General features: G+C 48.1%; 1 protein-coding gene across 2 annotated transcripts in view; it reads left to right on the top strand.

Annotated features, from left to right (window-relative positions):
• Positions 1-18959, top strand: part of FUBP3 (far upstream element binding protein 3) — a 63558-nt gene extending 44599 nt beyond the window's left edge. Inside the window, exons 9-19 of one of the 2 annotated variants that reach the window (XM_003794897.3) lie at positions 1390-1494; positions 2874-2976; positions 4706-4806; positions 6873-7014; positions 11043-11203; positions 11939-12012; positions 12292-12372; positions 12554-12630; positions 15118-15189; positions 16598-16725; positions 17633-18959. In XM_003794897.3, coding sequence (XP_003794945.1) covers positions 1390-1494; positions 2874-2976; positions 4706-4806; positions 6873-7014; positions 11043-11203; positions 11939-12012; positions 12292-12372; positions 12554-12630; positions 15118-15189; positions 16598-16725; positions 17633-17641 — 1053 coding nt within the window. In that variant the 3' untranslated portion in view covers positions 17642-18959. The remainder of the gene's footprint in view (positions 1-1389; positions 1495-2873; positions 2977-4705; positions 4807-6872; positions 7015-11042; positions 11204-11938; positions 12013-12291; positions 12373-12553; positions 12631-15117; positions 15190-16597; positions 16726-17632) is intronic. The other variant, XM_023516136.1, reaches the window with a different exon arrangement.
• Positions 18960-19458: the final 499 nt, after the last annotated feature.

Here is a 19458-nt window from a genome sequence, read left to right as displayed (position 1 = left end):
CACAGCAACCTCCAACTCTTGGGCTTAAGCAGTTCTCTTGCCTCAGCCTCACAAGTAGCTGGGACTACAGGCGCCCGCCATAACACCCAGCTATTTTTTAGTTGTAGTTAATCATTGTTGTTTGGCAGGCCCGGGCTGGATTTGAACCCACCAGCTCCAGTGTTTGTGGCTGGTGCCATAGCTGCTGAGCTACAGGTGCCAAGCCAGTTTTTAGTACTTTTAATTTAAAACCTGTATATTCCATATTAAGAGAAGCAATCTGCCATATTTTAGGGTAAATTGTTGGCTTTTGTCCTCTTCCCCACATTTTATTATAAAAACCTTTGATCGTCAGAAATACAGATTTTGATAGCAAAGCAACATTAGTCATGAGCTCTTGTGAGAAAAGTCATTGGCTTTATCCTCTTTAGAGTTAGACTTTTGGGGTGGGTATAAAAGATGGGGGTCTGTAAAATCTTTTTTCCTTAGAAATTGATTCCCTAGTTATGTAGAAATGGTTATATTAGATAGGTATTTCTCTATTATTTAATAATAGAGAATTAGATAGATATTTCTCTATTATTTAATAATATACTTGTGGAATAAAAAATACAAGTGCTGGGCGGTACCTGTAGCTCAAAGGAGTAGGGCGCCAGCCCCATATGCCAGAGGTGATGGGTTCAAACCCAGCCCCAGCCAAAAACTGCAAAAAAAAAAATAATAATAAAATAAAACATTAAAAAAAAAAAAGAGATACAAGTGCTGTATAAAATCAGCCAATCATGTTAAACTAGCATGTCTGCCTTTATTGTGTTCGTCATTACCCTGACATGCAGGGCAGACTTAACAAGGCACATTCTTTGGGAGAGGACAGTTGAATCTGCCCTGTGTGCAGTCAGGTCCATGGAGAAGTCCTGCCAGCTAGTAACAGAAATGAGAATTCTGGATGCCAGAGCCATGCTGGTGTCCCCTGGCTTGTCTTTCCTCTGCTTCTCTAGAGTGCCTCTGTGACCAGCCTCCTTGGCATAGTCTCCTTATAGACCTGCCCTTGGTGGGAGTTTTCATTCCACCCTTCCTGCTAGAAATGGCATCAAGAAACACCCAGGGGCTATGGGAATCGATTTCTGACCACACACAGATGTATTGTCTCGACTGTGGCTTTAAAGAAGATGGACCCTTCTCTGCGTGGACATGTTGGGTAGTGTGAAGAAAACATCATTTAAGATTTGATATAAATACCCCTTTGTGTCAGCCTTCCTGTGTACCCTAAGTAGGAAGTATGTTTTCCCACAGCCGAGCATCTTCTGAATCTTAGCCCAAGTTGGGAGGCTATGATCCTGAAATTTTACCCAGTATCAAGTCTTTTTTTGAGACTTTTCCCCATAATGCTTTTCATGTGTGTTTATGCAGCAAGCAAGAGAAATGGTTCTAGAGATCATCCGAGAGAAAGACCAGGCTGACTTCCGAAGTGTCCGTGGTGATTTTGGCTCCCGAATGGGAGGAGGCAGTATAGAGGTATGCTTAAAACACAGGTTAGTGAGCAAGTGAGACTAGGGTCAGATCTCTAATCTGAGAATATGCTCACTTCCCAGCATAGGCATGAGGACAGCTTGGGGAGAATCAGCTTGCAGTGAGGGAAGCATTTCAGAGCATGAGGCCATTGCATTTGGGGGCTTTGCTTTAAAGGTTAACCTGCTGCCCAGATAAAGACCAAAGTCCAGGTTTTCTTTGCAATCTGTGTCATGATTGTGTCAAATTTGGCAGCCTGTTTTGTTGATGAGGTTGAAATGGGATCAAAACCTGTCCTTCAGAATGAAATGTTGGTATATGCAAACAGTATGTTTAGTACAATGAGCCAGATGCAGAAGGACAAAGCATGTGATTCCACTTGTCTGGGGTATCTAGAATGAGCAAATTCATAGAGACAAAAAGCAGAAGTTACCAGACACTGGGAGAAGGAAAGTTATTGTTTTTGTTTGTTTTAAGCCAGAGTCTAACTTGGTTACCCTTTAGAGTGTTGTGGTGTCACAGCTCACAGCAACCTCAAACTCTAGGGCTTAAGCGATTGTCTTGCCTCAGCCTCCCAAGTAGCTGGGATTATGGGCATCCGCCACAACACCCGGCTATTTTTTTTGTTGTTGCAGTTGTCATTGTTGCTTAGCTGGCCCTAGCCAGGTTTGAATCCACCAGCCTTGGTGCATGTGGCCGGCTCTATAACCACTGTGCTACAGGCGCCAAGCCTACCCCAATTTTTTTAAATGGAGGAAAATATATTTAAAAAATCCACTAGTCTCTGGAGCAGTGGCTCACGCCTGTAATCCTAGCACTTGGGAAGCCAAGGCAGGTGGATTGCCTGAGCTAACAGGTTCAAGACCACCCTGAGCCACAGCAAGACCCTGTCTCTAAAAATATCCAAGCATTGTGGATGGTACCTGTAGTCCCAGCTGCTTAGGAGGCTAAGGCAAGAAAATTGCTTGAGCCTAGAGTTTGAAGTTGCTGTGAGCTGTGATGCCACGGTACTCTACTGTGGTGACAAAGTAAAACTAAGACTCTGTCTCAAAAAAAAAATCCACTAGTGTAATCAATGTGTGTGATATACTTGTGTTTATTTCATAGACTTTGGAAGAAAAACTTACCATTTTTACCTGTGTCTAAGGTTTAGTTTTGCTTTACTTTCATAACTATTTTGGTCAAATCTCAGACACATTGGATTCACTCAGTGGTCAACAATGCGATTGGCAACCACAGTATTACTCCTAAAAGGAAGAAAATGTTTTATTATAATAAATACAGGAGGGCACTGCAATAAAAACCAAGTTATCTATTAACATCTGTCCTTTACAAAAGACACCTTTATGAATAGCTCTGCTGAAGTTTGGTTTCTCTGTGCCTAGGTATCTGTGCCTAGGTTTGCTGTTGGAATTGTAATAGGAAGAAACGGGGAAATGATCAAAAAGATCCAGAATGATGCTGGCGTGAGGATTCAGTTTAAACCAGGTTGGTTTGAATGAGTCTCAAAAATCCTTAGTGTCACAAAGATTTATAGAACACAAAACAGGCTTTGTTATTAGCCCATATTTATGATCTCTTTCTCTTTTTTGGTTTTGAGATAGTCTCAAGCTGTCGCCCTTGATACAGTGCCGTGGCATCACAGCTCACAGCAACCTCCAACTCTTGAGCTTAAGTGATTCTCTTGCCTCAGCCTCCCAAGAAGCTGGGACTACAGGCGCCCACCACAACACCCAGCTATTTTTTTTTGTTGCAGTTGTCACTGTTCAAACCCCCAAGGTACTGGGCCCTCCAGATCGGTGTCATACAACTTTGGTGTATGTGGCCAGCACCCTACTCACTGAGCTATGGGCGCCGCCCTTTTTTGCAATATTCTGCTGCCAGATTGCCAATCTAAATTTCTCTTGGCCCTCATTCCCTCCTTGGATACGTACTAGCTTGGTCACCTTTTTCCAGAATGTTCCCAGGCCTTTTGTTTTTTCTTTGACAAGTAAAATGCATAGCATTTTCAGCTTTTGATTTTGCCAAGTAAAGATGTTTTTGAAAAAACATACCATCTAGTATTTTGATTTTATAAAATTGGAGATTATTTAAAACCACCCATAAAAAGACATGTAGTAAGTAGAGCCTCCATAGCTGACCGCCTCCTTAAGGTGACCTAGTTTTCAGCTCGGCGCCTGTGGCTCAAGTGGCTAAGGCGCCAGCCACATACACCTAAGATGGCAGGTTCGAATCCAGCCGGCGCCCACCAAACAACAATGATGGCTGCAACCAAAAAATAGCCAGGCGTTGTGGCGGGCACCTGTGTTCCCAGCTACTTGGGAGGCTGAGGCAGGAGACTTGCTTGAGCCCAGGAGTTGAAGGTGGCTGTGAGCTGTGATGCCAGAGCACTCTACCCAGGGGGATAGCTTGAGGCTCTGTCTTAAAAAAAAAAAAAGGTGACCTAGTTTTCATAGACCAGGTGTGCACCACATGGGCGTATGAGTGTAATAAGCCTAGTTCCTTATGTTGACCACCCAGTCTGTTATGTAGACCAGTTTATTACAGTACCTTGGGTGGTCAACTTACAGAGATTCTACTGTATTTTCTCCACTGTCTGAAGACTAAACATAATTTTTAGAAATTATCGACAGAGCTCTACTGCTTTCTATGGCTTTTTTTTTTAGAGACAGAGTCTCACTTTGTCACGCTCGGTAGAGTGCTGTGGTGTCACAGCTCACAACAATCTCCAGCTCTTGGGCTTAGGCAGTTCTCTTGCCTCAGTCTCCCCAGTAGCCAGGACCACAGGCTCCCGGCTATTTTTTGTTGCAGTTTGGCCAGGGCTGTGTTTGAACCCACTACCCTCTGTATACCGGGCTAGCACTCTACTCACTGAGCCACAGGCACCAACCCATACACATTTTCTTATCAGTCAAACCACTCCAAAAGAGTCCCTAGAGTTAATAATATTCTTTTTATTTTACTTAATTTTTTATTTCTTTTTAGAGACAGAGTCTCATTTTGTAGCCCTCAGTAGAGTGGTATGGCATCACGGCTCATAGCAACCTCCAGCTCTTGGGCTTAGGCACTCCCAAGTAGCTGGGACTACAGAGTTGGTAATATCCTTATTTCCCCTTTTGGTATTGCTGGTAAGAATATTGATTATGAATCACATTGTCCTTTGTTTCTTTCAAGTGTTGGGCTTTTTCCTAATCTCATCTCTCACCTGGTTCCACAGATGATGGGATTAGTCCAGAGAGAGCTGCACAGGTCATGGGTCCTCCAGATCGGTGTCAGCATGCAGCACACATCATCAGTGAACTGATCCTTACAGCCCAGGTGGGTCCAGCTTGCTGGAATTCAGATCTCTCACCTACAAAAGTGGAAAGTTTTATGTGGGTCTCAGGGCAGGACCACAGAGTAGTCACCCCTTCAAGTCAGCTGGAAAAAACCAGCTACATCTCTATATCTGCCTCTTCTTTTCCCTGCTAGTTTATTATGTTGCTGCCTTTATTACCCCAGAATCTAGATTGTCTTTACCCAGTTTCTAACTAAACTATTTGGGGAGGTATCACGCAGTTTGCCAGGTTTCAAACAACTAAGTATTCAGGACTGAGAAAAATCAGAGAATATCCAGAGCAGAGTAACAGAAGCAATAGATTGGAAATTATAGTCCTAGCTTTGCCATTAGTTGTGCAACCTTGGACAAGCCTTGGAATTTCTGGGCCCAGTTTTCTCAGTAGCATGTTGAGTAGTAAAGGGTTCCGCTAGGAGGTATCCCTCACATAAGCCCTGAAGAGCCACCTGGGGGCACTTGCAAAGATTACAAATTTGTAGGCACCCCAGATCTACTAAATCAGAATGTTCAGCGGAGGATCTTGAGTTTTATTTTATTTATTTATTTTTTGTTGTTGCATTTTGGCTGGGGCAGGTTCGAACCTGCCACCCGCAGTATATGGGGCCAGCACCCTACTCGCTGAGCCACAGGCACCACCCAGATCTTGAGTTTAAGCTAGAGTCCCAGGCAGTTCTTAGGACTATACAAGTTTAGAAAAGGCACTAAATGATTTTTAGGGGGCAGTATAATGTTGAGGGGTGTGATTAGGTTCCATTGTGTTGTAAGGTGAAGTCTGAGTTGCAGGTGAGTCCTTCACCCAGGAGATGTGCTGTTATAGACCTTACACTGTCCCCGTTAGGTGAGAATTTACTGAACCTCCTCCCCTCCCCTTCTGGAATTCAATTGTGTTTTTTTCTCGTGTGGGCTATGGTCGTTGACACTGACTGATTTCTAACTTCTTATTTGTAGTGAGTTCATGAACATAGTGCTACAGAGGCTCTGAGATGTTTGGGAGAGAGCCTCGTTCTCAAGATTCATAACAAGTCAGCTGTGTATGGGTGTGCATGTGTATAGAGGCCAAAATCACCTTGTTTACTGGTCGTTGTCTCATAAAAGCAGAGTGTAGGGAAAGAGGGCTTCACTTGTCTCAGCTCTGCTGGTCTGGATTCTGAGTGAATGTTCCGTTTACTCTTCATCATTCAGGAACAGGTTTTGCCAAACATAAAAGATTTTGAATGCTGGAGCTCTAAAGCGACTCAGAGGACAAAAGGCTGGAATGAGATTTGTCACCCTCTAAATGGAAGGAATCTTCCTCTGTTAGGTGTTAGATTTAAGCTTCACTCTGTGCTGGGTGAACAGTGTGAGAAAGATTCGGAAACTTTTCCAGCAGGATAGGGGAGCCTGGCTGCTTTCCCCTATCTCTCCCTTCTGAAGTATCCCTGACTGGTGACCCTTGAACATATTTCTGCATTTTCTTGAGGGCAGAACAACCAATTTTTCTTAGAATCCTTTTTGCTTGTGGTAGTGCCAGTTATGGTAAATTCAAGCAGTGACTGGCTCGGTCTTCCCTGCAGCCTGATTGGGGAGGGGCAGGCCCAGTTGTTACTCCTGTCACTTTCAAGTACCCAGAGCTCGTTAGCACCTCACATCTGGCTTCTGATAGGTCTAGCATGTCTCAGCACAGGAAAGAGCAGCCTCAGCTTTGAAGAAAAAACCAACACTTGATGCTTGTAGATTATGGCCCAGTAATTAAAACTCTAGGCAAAAGGGTCATTGAGCCTCAGACTTGGAATTTGAATCTGACTGCCTGTTTTAATTGGGTATATTTGTGCTGTTTATGTAACCACATGCATTTATCTGTACGTGTCGTCCTCATATGCACCTGGGATTTTGCATTAATTCTGATTTGAAAGACTGCTTCAAAATCTGAAGTGTGGGTGGCAAGGTGCTAGGTTCTAATGTGTGGCAGTGATTACATCCTGTCACCTAACCTGTTCCCTGGAGAAGATGAAGAGTGGTGCTAGTGGCAGTGGCAGAGATCATCACTAGAGCCTCATTTCCTTCCCAGGAAAGAGACGGCTTCGGAAGCCTGGCAGTACCCAGAGGAAGAGGTCGCAGCCGTGGTGACTGGAGTGTGGGAACCCCTGGTGGTGTCCAGGAGATAACATATACAGTGCCCGCAGATAAGTGTGGCCTCGTCATAGGCAAAGGTAAGAGGCAGCTGCTGTACCTGAGAGGAGGCGGGTCATGCAGACCTCCCAACCTGAGATGGAGTCTCTGCTGCTGCTGCTGACTGGGGCTGCCACGTTTGTGGGAGGAGCTGCCTGCTTTGCAGGGATGTTCTCCGAGATTGCTGGCTGCCCTGTCGGGGAGGGGGGAGAGTTTTTCCTTAGTGAGTATGAAGAGAAGATAAAGCCCACTGCTTTGTTGCCTGAGCAGAGGTTGTTGAAAGGCCTTAGGATGTTTGTAGATTGACTGACTGGCTGGTAATTGACTTACCTCCAAGCATCTTAGGGGCACAGGTTAGAGAGTGTCCTCAGTGAAGGCTGCTTTCTGACAGTGCACCACCACTTCCCTTACTGGGTTCAGGTATTTGCTCTTTATTGACACAACCCGCGAAAACGGTTTTTATCCTTTCAGCACATTTCTTGTGAGTAACAGATACCCTGTGGAGGGAAATAAGAATTGATTTCTTAGTTGTTTCTAGGTATTTTAGAGAACATTAGGTAGAAAACCTCATTATTGGCTAATACAGACCCTTCCTGTTCTTCAGTGAGAAACAAGAGAGAAAGGGCAGATTTCTGGGTCATCTCAGCTGGACTTGGAACCAGGAATGGCCACTGAGATTAGGGCCGTGGCTTTGGGGCCATCGCCCTGCAGGGCAGCTGGGCTTGGCTTCCAGGGGGCTCCAAGCCAACCCTCACTGCCAGCAGCAGATCCCCATTTGTCACCGGGTTTCGTATCTGTCTTCATTGTGTATTCCACAGCATATGGAGGAAATAAATAGTCTTCTCCCCAGAGTTTCTCAAATTTCTTTGATCACCAAATTTCTCTTAGCTGTTTGATCGCTGCTCAAGTTGCAGGGAGCATGACTCGAGAGAGTATCTTCACCAGCAGAGAGCCGAGGGCTGGGGCGGGGTGGGGCCCCTCCTCAACCCTTCCAGAGTGTGTCAGCGGGAGCAGCACACGTCTCTGCTCACAGCCAGCGTGTGTTTCATGCTCTTTCAGAACATCTGTCTTCTGTATCCATGTTATGATTACCCCTTCAGAGGTGGTGGGGGCGAGGTGGGTTTGCTTTAGTTTTCTGGCAGGGCGTGCCTGCCGCAGTGTGTCATGGGTGTCGCCCACTGCTCAGAATACCACTGGCGGCTGCACACTGCCCAGGCCATCAATTTGACTGCCATGCCATTGAATCCTTTAGGCTGAGGAAGGTTACTTGGCCCTTTGAAAACTGTTTTGTCAGCGCGGTTTTTATTTGCATGTGCGTCTCGTCCAGCCCCTACCAGGCCTCACTGCTTCACTGTGACAGTTCCTCTCAGTGGAGCCTTGGTGCTCACGAGACAGCTCCTCATAATCTGTCCTCCACAGAGTCATCCTGACTGATTCCTAGAGGGGAGACACAGGAGAACCAGTCCTTGTGCCCTGTTCAGAAACAGCGAAGGAAGTCCCATAATGGTTTCACTGGCTGTGGGGAGGGTCTTTCCATCTCGTCAGTGTGAGCACACATCCTCAGGGCTGGAGTGAGGCATTTCTTTCTCTTGGGACAGGCGCCTGGGGAAGGACAGGGAGCCCCACGCAGTCAGGCCCTGTTCTCCCCAGCTCCAGCCCTGGACAGACGGACGGGCCCCTGCTGGATTTCCATGATAAACACAGCAGCACTGACAGATAGTATGGCCAGCCTGCTCTTGTCAGCCAGGCCTTTTAGCCTGCTTGATTAATTGCTTTACGATTTCACGACCAGCCAGGGGGTCGCTGGTGGGTCGCTTCTGCCCCCCATCAGGTGGAAGAATGAGCAGGCTGCTGAATGAGTCTATAGACAGCCACCATGTGCCAGGCTGGTGACCTCATTTTGAAGAAAGATGAACTTAAATTAACTCCTTCCGGACCCTGTGCAGTTTTGTGGCGCCTCCTCACCTTATTAGCATGCTTTTCCCAAGACTGGAGCTGAGGCTCTCTGGGGCTGCTGATCCCAGTGCCCAGTACGGAAGGCTGAATGTTTGGCCGTCTGGCCTCTCATGCTCCTGTATCCAGACCAAGTGGTGTCTAAGCGGAGGCTGGTAGGATCCCTCAGGTCCTGGGTGGGCCTATGGAAACAGCCTCTTTGTATTCTTTTCTCTTCATTGCTCCCCAAAAACTGTTGCCTAGGAGCCAAGCTGCTTACTTTTGGAGTCAAAGATGACACCCATGACCTCTGAGTACAGGGCCTAATGAGAGGCCCTGCTGGGCTCGGGCAGCCTAGAGGCCATGCAGAGCTGTCCTTTCTGGCCTATGTGTCCCCAAGACAAGCAGGTGTGTCCAGGTTAGAAAATGTATGGGTGCTTTTCTGAAGTTCTAGGAATGCTTTAAGAAAATATTAGTATAAGACTTTTTTGAGGGCTCCGAGCCTGTGGCTTAAGTGGCTAAGGCGCCAGCCACATACACCTAAGGTGGCGGGTTCGAATCCAGCCCGGACCTACCAAACAACAATGACAGCTGCAACCAAAAAATAGCCGGGCATTGTGGCAGGCGCCTGTGGTCCCAGCTACTTGGGAGGCTAGGGCAGGAGATTCGCTTGAGCCCAGGAGTTGGAGGTTGCTGTGAGCTGTGAAGTCATGGCACTCTACCCAGGGGGATAGCTTGAGGCTCTGTCTCAAAAAAAAAAAAAAAAAGACTTTTGAGACAAAGTCTTAAGCTATCACCCTGGGTAGAGTGCTATGACCGTCACAGCAACCTCAAATTCCTGGGCTTAAACAATTCTCTTGCCTCAGCCTCCCAAGCACCTAGAACTACAGGTGCCCACCCATCCTGGCCATTTTTTGGTTGTAGTTGTCATTGTTGTTTGGCAGGCCGGGGCTGGATTCGAACCCACCAGCTCCAGTGTACATGGTTGGTGCCCTAGCTGCTGAGCTATAGGTGCCAAGCCAGTACAATATTTTTCTTGGGATCTTTTGCCTCCCTAAACTTAACAGTTATCTGAAGGCTTGTCCACAAGCTATCAGTCTCCTGGCTACCCTCCTGTGGCGCAAGGGCTGGTCTCCTTGGGAAGGGCCACCAGCCTAAAGTAGGGTGCGCTCTTGATAGGTTGTTCAGACATGGCTTTCCAGCTGCAGGGTAGGAGGAGGCTAGAGCATTGGGAAAATGTAGGCTCTGTCCCAGTGAAGTGGCACATGTCACTCAGGGTCTGTTTGGCTGTGGGCAGTGGAGGGTGTAAACACCAACTTCAGGCTCTGCTTTTGCTCAAGGGGCTCCCTGCTTCCTTGTACCAGATTTTCAACAGGTATAGATGTCTTTTCCCAATTTTTACAGAACTCTCACTGTAAGTTTTCCTTATATTATGCCTCATTTTAACCTCCCCATACGACCCCCCCTCCAGCAGAGCAGAGCTGTTCTAGAAGTTCTGTGAAATTTCAAAAGAAGAATCCAATCATTGTTAGACTGGTAGACCTTTTGTTATGCAGATTTCATTAAGAGATTGGGACTCTCATAGGTTTTTCAAAGAGTTCAACTAAATTTTCATTAGGGAGCTCCACCCAGGCCCCTGTAACCCCCAGTGCTTGGACTGCCTCTCTGTCTAGACCCATCCCCCCTAGTGGAGGAGGCAGGGACTGAAAGAGTAACAGGACTGGATCTTGAAAGCCACGGTGAGCTCCAGACATTATTAGGGCCTGGGGCTGTCTGTTTGACTTGTGCAGAGAAGGAGAGCGAGGCAATGGCCCACGCCCAGGCTGAAGGCCCCCATTATGCCATGGAGGGGCCATTGGGTCGCCATTCTTGTGCAGAGAAGGGTACGGGACCTTGGCTGCAGTAGGAGCACCACAGGCTGGCCTCCCTGGGTGAGCTCCAGTATGTAGATACTGGGCCTCTGCAGGAGCTACTTAGTGGTGTCCTGGCCTCATCTTGCCTCCAGAGCTGGTTTTGCACATACAGAAACCTGGGTTTTCTCAGAACTATTTAAAAGTAAATAGTACTTTTCTCCTGTCAGGACAAGTGCTGCAGAGCCTACAATTGCCGTTTATCCTGCTCTTTCTCCTGCCCACAGGCGGTGAGAACATCAAAAGCATAAACCAGCAGTCAGGAGCCCACGTGGAACTTCAGCGGAACCCCCCTCCCAACACAGACCCCAACCTGCGGATATTCACCATCAGGGGCATTCCTCAACAGATCGAGGTGGCCAGACATCTCATAGATGAGAAAGTTGGCGTACGTACGAGGTCCTTTCACCACCTGGCTTAGTAATAGCTGGGCTTTCTTTTGGATATCCAAGATACCTGTTTTTCCCCAGAACCTGGTGTTTCCTGTGCCTTTGAATCCTTATACCATGTGAGGGGCAGCCCCCTCCCACTATGCTGAGGGGAAGGTTGGAGACCCAGGGAATGCCAGGGCCAGGCCCAAAGCCATGAAGGAAGCCTCTGGCAGGATTCCCCACAGCCGTGTCCTCTGCAGGCTTAGATGAGCACGGAGGCAGCTTCCTCAGCACTGCCCCTGGACTGCTGGCATGGCCGGTGGCCAGCCCCGCAGGCAGTTTTCATTGACTCTGGCTTTAGTTTCAGGCACCTCAAAGCAGATAAAGAAAGGGAGTGTTGATGGAGGACAGATGGGCCACTGCTCACCTCAATGGGGACATAGAATGGCAGAGAGAGCCTTGGGCCAGCCTGAATTGACGGGAGAGTCAAGCAGGTTGGTCCCTACCCCCAGGGTGACATGACAGGGCAATTGTGGTGGTGCCAGTATCGGCTGTGTGTGGTATTGGTCACTCAAGGGCAGAACCACTTCTGCAAGAGAAGTCCACTGTGGGGAAGGAAGGCTAGTGTGAGTGCTGTAGGCGTACTTCATTTGACTCAATCTCCCTAAAATCTGGGCTTTGCCTTGGGGCGGGTTTGGGCAGACGATAGAGGTTCAGGCAACAGGAGGTAAGAGCTCCCTCTGCCACCACAGGGGACCAGTCTTGGAGCACCTGGAGCCTTTGGACAAAGTCCCTTCAGCCAGCCACCTGCCACACCTCATCAAAAGTGAGTCTTTTGCCATCAGCCTTGCCTGGGAGAATTTCTCACACCAGGAGATCCTCCTTTACTCATTTGTAGCTATTTCTAGGGAGTGCTGGCTAGAGCCCTCTGATTTCCCCTTCATCAGTGGCCCCTCTGGCCGGTCTATCACTTACTGACCAGTGATGGGGTGAGAACCTCCCCAGAGGGCAAAGGGCCTTTCATTCACCACCAGCATCCCCAAGGGGAGTTGTGCAGAGCCTTTCTGTGGTTGAGACGCGGTTTTTATCTTTCACTATGTTACAGCACCTTTCCTCCAAGGAGCTCGGGGTGCTTCCCAAACATGGCTGCTAAGGTGAACGGGAACCCCCACAGCACCCCTGTGAGGTAGGTGGTGCCTACTCTTACGCCAGCTGGGGAGTAGACAGGACTAGGGTCATCACTCGGTCACCAGCAGCGCAAGGGGGCCGTGGTGCTTGGTTGGGGTGAGGGAGGTAAGCAGTCCAGAGGTGGGCGATGCAGGGGCCATGACCCACACTGGAATGAGTAACTCTTCTGTCATCCACAGTGGTCCTCCGGCCTTTCTGACCCAGGGCTGGGGCAGCACCTACCAGGCGTGGCAGCAGCCCACACAGCAGGTCCCAAGTAAGTGACTGTGGGGTGAGGGAAGTGTGCATGCCCTTTGGAAGGGCCATGGCCAACAACTGATGCTCCCAGAGGCTGTGGGGCTGATGGGCTTGAAACAACCCTCATTCCACCTTGGCCAGCAGGGAGGTCAGGGAGTCTCCTGGGGCACTGGGAGCTGCCAGCAGATCTGTACAGAATGTGTGGGCACAGGAGGAGCTCCAAAGGGAGTAGCACAAGCCTCTACTGGGGTGGGGACATGGGGCTGACATTCTTGGCCCACCTGTCCTTCTCTGAGCCGTGGGCCTCTGACGCTTTTGTTCCCTACAAACGGGTGGGCTGCGGGTGTGGTTTGAGTGGAGCCTCTCCTCCTCCTCCCTCCTTCCTCTCTTTGAGGGAGACCAGCGCCTGCCCAGAGCTCTGCTTGCTGGGCACCCTTCCCACTCTCCTCAGCCTCAGGGTGACCATCTTCCTCTCATCTCTCCAGCATCTTCTTACAAGGATTGTTCTTTGTCTCCTGAACTTTTCAGAAAGCAAACCATAGAGAATCACCTTTGCTGAGTGCCGCCTCTCTAGGGAGACTGGTGTAGAGTCATAGCCACTGTCCACTGTGTCCCGTGGTAGCTTAGAGTCATTATTGGGGGGGAATGGGGGCGTAGCCCTTCTTACACAGCCTTCATGTAGTAAAACAAGACCCTTACCTTAGTGAATTTAGGTTCTTTTGGCCCATCTGAAGTTTCTACCTGTCTGTCTGGAAAGCCCCTCTCAGTGTGTCTGCAGTCGCTGCTCCTCACAGCACACCAGGCTGCAGGAGCAGCGTCGTGGCCTCGCTTGCAAGGGACTAAGCCTGCTTCCTGGGGTTCTGCCACTTTTCCGTTGAGCAGAGTCTGGAGTCCACTCTAGACTGGCCTTAGACACGCACCTCTCCCCTTCTCTGGGGCTCCACTTTTGTTGTACAGAAAGTGAAAGGTTTGAGTTTGATTTCTAAAGTACTTTTCTAAGGCCTAAAATGATATGTTTGTGGGGTTTTCTGTGCTATTATGAAATATTTTAAACATCAGAGAACTCCATAGGGACCACCAACCCACCCTAGGTTCCACGTCCCGTTTCACCGTGCTTGTCTATCCCGGAGCCTGATCGTGTTTTCTTCTCATTTCTGGCTCCATTCCCACAATGCCAGGGTCATTGAATGCCCTTCTGATCTGAGGGCACACCCAGGCAGCAAGGTGTGGCTTCACATTTTGGTCCCTTGTGTCAGGACAGGCCCTGGCATATGCTTCTAGAGAGGCAGCCTGCCCGAGGCCGAGGCAGAGAACAAGTAAAAGAAGGAGAGAAAATACAGTTGGGCACTTGGTGTTTTTGCCGATGGGCGCCTTTATCTCCTGTTGTTGAGCTTTGCTGGTTTTGTTTGCTTGGTTTTTTTTGTTGTTGTTTTAAGAGATAGAGTCTCACTCTGTCACCCAGGCTGGAGAGCAGTGCTATCATCGTAGCTCACTGCAGCCTCTCACTCCTGGGCTGGTGACTTCTTCCCCCTGCACCTCAGGAGTAGCTGAGGCTATCGGCATGTGCCACTAGACCCGTCTGATTTCTTTTTCTTTTTCTTTTTCTTTTTTAATGATGAGGGCTCACTTGCTGTCTAGGCTGGTCTTGAACTGTCAGGCTCCAGCGATCCTACAACCTCAGCCTCCCCATTGCTAAGGTGATAGGCAAGAGCCAGCTTGCCCAGCCTGTTTATTTGGAAAATTTGGGAATTGAGAATTGGTTTGGGTCAGTGAAGTCTTGTTGGGAAGCAGAGTCCTGAGGGAAGAGTTGTGCTGCCTGCGTTCCTCACTTGTCTCATCGTCCCAGTGAGCGTCTTCTCCCCTTCTTACCCCTCCTACCTCTCCCCCCGACTCCTCCTCAGTCTGTGGTATATTAACCAGCAGAGAAAATTGCTGCAAGTTTTCAGTAGCTCTTCCTGCCTATCTGCTATAAACTACAATTCTCACAGGGAAAGCATTGAAGGGGGCCTTTGGTGGCTGTTGCAAGTGGACCCTCAAGCTAGCCCTGACCTCAGCAGAAAGGAAGGTGCTGACCTGTTGCTATGATCAGCGTCAGGTCCTTTAATCCTCTCTCATTCCCCTGGGCAGGGCACTGCAGCTGTTGCCTGGCACTGAGTGTCTCTCCCCTACCCTGGTCTCCACTGCCAGGGTGCCTAGTGGGTATGCCTAAGAGTCCGCAAAGAAGAGAGGGTCTGAAACACTCCATGCACACCCTCTATCCTCTTCCTTCCTCCCCAGAAAGGCCTGAGGCTAGAGCGGGTGCCTGTTGTGACCATTGGCCCCTCCACTGTGGGTTCCTCACACCTCCCACAGCCAGCCAGCCAGCTCCTGCCTTCTTTCCAGGCAAGGCTCATGGAGCAGTGTGTGGCCAGGAGTGAGTGCAGAGCAGGGCCTGCCATTGGCGGGCTGGGGGCCGAGGCGCTGAGGACGCCAGGAAGGCCTGACTGCTTTTGTGTTCTTCGCACAGGCCAGCAGAGCCAGCCGCAGAGCAGCCAGCCTGACTACAGCAAGGCTTGGGAAGACTATTACAAAAAACAGAGTGAGTGCGATGGCCTTCATGACAAGCAGTTCCCCAGTGATAGAGTCCCTCCCCAGGCCCGGAGGCTTAATTGCCCATGGCTTGCTCTCACCTTCTTTTCTTTAATGCCTTCCTTATGTGTCTTGATCTCAATACTTGCCTTTGTCCACTTCCTGTGCGCCTGCCTGTCTCTGTCAGAGGAGCCTGAGTGTAGTCAGTGATTGTGCTGCTGCCTGTATGCCTGGCAGAGGCGCCATCCCCCCTCTTCTCTGACCCCCCTGCTGGACTCCAAAGGACCTAGAGGTGGGTGTGGCACCTGGGAGTGTGGACTCAAGTCTGGCACTGGCTGTCCCCTTTGGAACTGAATGATTCTGGTTGATGGCTGCCTGGCCCAGGCTCAGACCGACAGGGTATCTTGTTCTTTCTCTCTCTCTTGGTGCTACCCATTTCTTTGTGGCTTAGGTGAAGAGAAAAGAGATGGCAAAACTCAGGGAAGGGAGCCTAAAATTGGAGTAGGTGCTCGGTTGTTAGTTTTTCTTAAAACAGTCACATCCTATGGGGGTGGTCAGAGACTGGCCCCACAGATGTTTTCTCTGGGACCAAATATACATGCCTTTGGGATTTGACTGTTTTAAGTAAGCCCATTTTTTTTAGCTGTACTACTATAATTTAAACCAGTCTTTAAAAGGGGGGGGGGCAGGGGGATCTAACAAGCAAAAAAGAAAAAAAGCTATGGTGCATCACTAAATTCTCTATGTAGATGCCAGAATGAGCTCAGTCTTGGGGCATTGTTTAAGGAGCTGTTTCTCCTGCTTTGCATCTGTGTAATTTTATTTGCTTGTTGGAAGCGCTCAGGCCAGAGGCTACTAGGAAAACATTCACTCTGGTGTTGGACTCATCGCTGGACAGAGGGTGGGGATATGAAGGTTGCTCCCTACCTCTGAGGGAGGCTGCTGAAAGCTCAGAGTCCCAGTCTTCCTGAGACCTCCCAATCAAGCTTCGCCGACACACACAGACCTGTGTTTTAAGCTCTTCATGGGATTTGGATACTGATAGAGGCACCCAAACTAATCCCCTTATTGTCCCCCCACTTTTGCTTCTTCCAGCACTAGGGCTGATGGGGCAAGCAGACAGGTGCAGGGACTGTGCTTCCTTCAGGCCAGAATCCTTCTGTCTCTCTGTGAGAGGACAGATGTGAAGGTTTGTCTTTGTGTGGGGCATGACAGGAAGGGTGACAAAAGGCTAATGGCACTTCTATAGCTCCAAACTGCACAGTGCTACTGCACTGTCCCCAGGCACTGGCCTCATCAATGTCCTTACCTTCCAGCTGTCCAGAGGGAAAGCAATGCCCAGGCCTTTGGGAAGGACATCCCACCCACCTCAGTGCATCCCCATTCCCATTAACCTGAGTGCTTCCTTTGTCAACCAGGTCACGCTGCCAGCACTGCTCCTCCGGCCAACTCCCCGCCGGACTACACAATGGCCTGGGCAGAATACTACAGGCAGCAGGTTGCTTTCTACGGGCAGACATTAGGCCAGGCTCAGGCTCACAGCCAGGTTTGTAACAGACCCCTGTGCTGCCACTGCTCCCTGCCAGCCCAAAACCCCTTCTCAACCCTCTATGTCCCTTGACCCCAGGGTGAAAGCACTGGACTAAGGAGGAACCAACTTTGAGAGCCCAGCTGCAGCTCCAACTCCCCTCCTTACTCCAGGGAAAGAGAGTTTGGGCCAATCGGGAGGAGAGTTGGTTGGGCAGCCCTGGGGAATCTAGATCCCAGACCTCGGTGCTGAAGAGTAATCACTTTCCTCCTATGGGCCTCAGTTTCTCTAACTGTAAACGAGAGTGCCAAGCTTAGAAGACAAGTCTGGTACCACAAGTAGGGACAACAGAGGGGACAGAGTGGCCAAGCTGTCAGCCTTGCCCTGGGCAGCAAGAGTGTGCATCCACACCCCTGCAGGCAGGGCGGAGCAAAGCCAGAGCGCAACTCCATCCTGCACAGAAGCCTGGAGGATTCTGTCCAGAGGCCAAAATCAAGTTTCTTATTAAAGGGAAGAGGCCAGATGTTCCCGCAGAGCATATTCCAGATGACCTGATGCCAGTTGGTCAGATAACAACCAGTTACCTCTGGACGCAGCTGATTGGGCATCTCACCACCAGATTGGCTGTCTGGGTCTGGGGAAACAGGTGTCAGGGCTGGTGGAGACTGCAAAGTACTGCTCATAGGCTCCCTTTCCCCCATCCAGAGTCCCCAGCAGGCTGAGAAGCCCCAGGACCTCCTCTTCAAGAGAGATTTTGTCCAGGCTGGATACCATGATGTGAGGCCCAGGGGGAGCGCTTAGACTTGTGTGTGTCGGTTCCTGTTGAGGAGCCAGAAAGTCAGCCTCTCACCTCCCCGCCTATACACAGGGCACAGGGGCTTGAGAATTTGCCCCCACCGACTAACTCCTTCTCTTCCTCCCACAGGAGCAGTAGAACAATGTCCTCGTGGCTGGCCTCTCCCCTTGAAATCATTGTGAAAGAAAACCTATTTGTAACAGGTTTTAGATTTGCAAACCTTTTAATGAAGAACCTTTGTTTTGTTCTGTGAAACACTATATTTAGATTAACAGAATTTTTCTAAAAATCGGGGAAATTAATTACTAAAATTTGCTTATCATTTTTGTTTCATTATTTTTGTTTGTTATTTCATGTGTGCAAGCTCTGGGCTTCTTTTTGGAGCAATACCTGCAAATTCAGGCACCAGAATGTATCTCAGAGCAGTGACATTTCAACATGACGTTTTTTGTTTTGTTTTGTTTTGTTTCACGTCGTTTTTATTTACAGTTTTTTTCTGTTGCACCAGAAAGTGGCTTGGAAGTCTTAGGTGGTATGTAACAAATTCTTTTTTAAAATTTTTAAACAGTATTTAAGTATTCTTAAATGTGTAAATTCATTAAATGTTTTACTTCTAATTTCTTATATCTTGGCTGTCTGGTTTATTGCATTTTTTAAAAAACTGAACTATTATGTATTGTAATTAATTATGTGAATTCTGAATTGAGACAGGTAATAGTATTACTGTCCAATAGGGATTGGGAGGGGGCATTTTATAGGGTTTGTATAATTTCTAGAGTTCTAAAGGGTAATATAAAAATGTGTTCATGTGTTTAGCATACTTTTTTTTTTCATGTCTCCATTACCAGTTGGAATTGTGTATCTAAGACCTCCAAGCTGTTTTAAAAACAAAACAAAAAACCTTTCTCTATTCTCTTGGAAATACAAATACTGTTATTTTTCAGATTAAGAAATTCAGTATAACTTTTAACAAACACTGTGGAACATTAAACCCTATGAAAATGTAGTAACTATTTTTTAATTCCAAGGTGTTTTTTGCTTTTTTCTTTTAAATATTTTCTTAATATTTGTCAAATTAACTAGATGAATGAATAAATCTAGTATTAACCACAGTATGAATTAAATAATTTTGATTTAATAAAAGGGATAATATGATTTTTCAATGTTTACTGTAGTGTATCTTGTACAGATAACATGTATTTTTAAAGAAAAAAAAAAACGGAATTGAAGCTATTTTTTCTTGCATTTTTAATTGACCTGGGGGACATTCCGTTTGAAATTTACTGAAGTTACAGTTGCTGGTTTTTTCTCCTTATTATAATGCTTGAAATGTCTAACTATTAAAAAAGGCAATTGGAAAATGTTATGCATGTTGTTTTAAAAAATGTTCTTTTTATTTGACTGACAATTCATTTTACACTCTACGTAATAAAATTCCCACAAGGCCTCTTGTGGGTGGAGTATATTCAGCCTCTGTGCTTTCCATTCATGCGTCCCTCCCTCCACCCCCTGCCCGCTGCCACCTGAAAGGGAAAGAGGATTCTTGATTTCTTCACTGGTCGTCTCATCTCACACCAGGCCAGCCTGACAGAGGGTGCACAGTCTGGATGTCTGGCTACTTCGTTAAGATTATTTAGATTATTTTATTTTAATGGTATTCTATAATTTGACATCTTGACTTGAGAAGAGCCTTGGTTACGGTCAGCCCCTCTTCTCTGTCACATCTAAGCCTCTCTGAGTGGTATGACACCAAGAAGTCAGTCATGGGAGAGTCATTGAAGGAGCAAAGGGCACCTAATCAGCTCTCTCTTCCTGCACCTCCTTGCCCACACTGGCTGCCCTCCCTGGCCCATGTGCAGGTCCTTGGTCCAGGCATGCTGTGTTCCCCTGGCCACTCTGCCTGCCACCCTCTCCTCCTGGCCTCTGTGCTCACCTGCAGCTCTGGCACTTACACT

This window comes from Otolemur garnettii, unplaced genomic scaffold, assembly GCF_000181295.1.
Source record: "Otolemur garnettii isolate 467f Iridium unplaced genomic scaffold, OtoGar3 scaffold00087, whole genome shotgun sequence".
NCBI classification, from domain to species: domain Eukaryota; kingdom Metazoa; phylum Chordata; class Mammalia; order Primates; family Galagidae; genus Otolemur; species Otolemur garnettii.
This window is presented reverse-complemented; position numbering and strand designations above follow the sequence as displayed.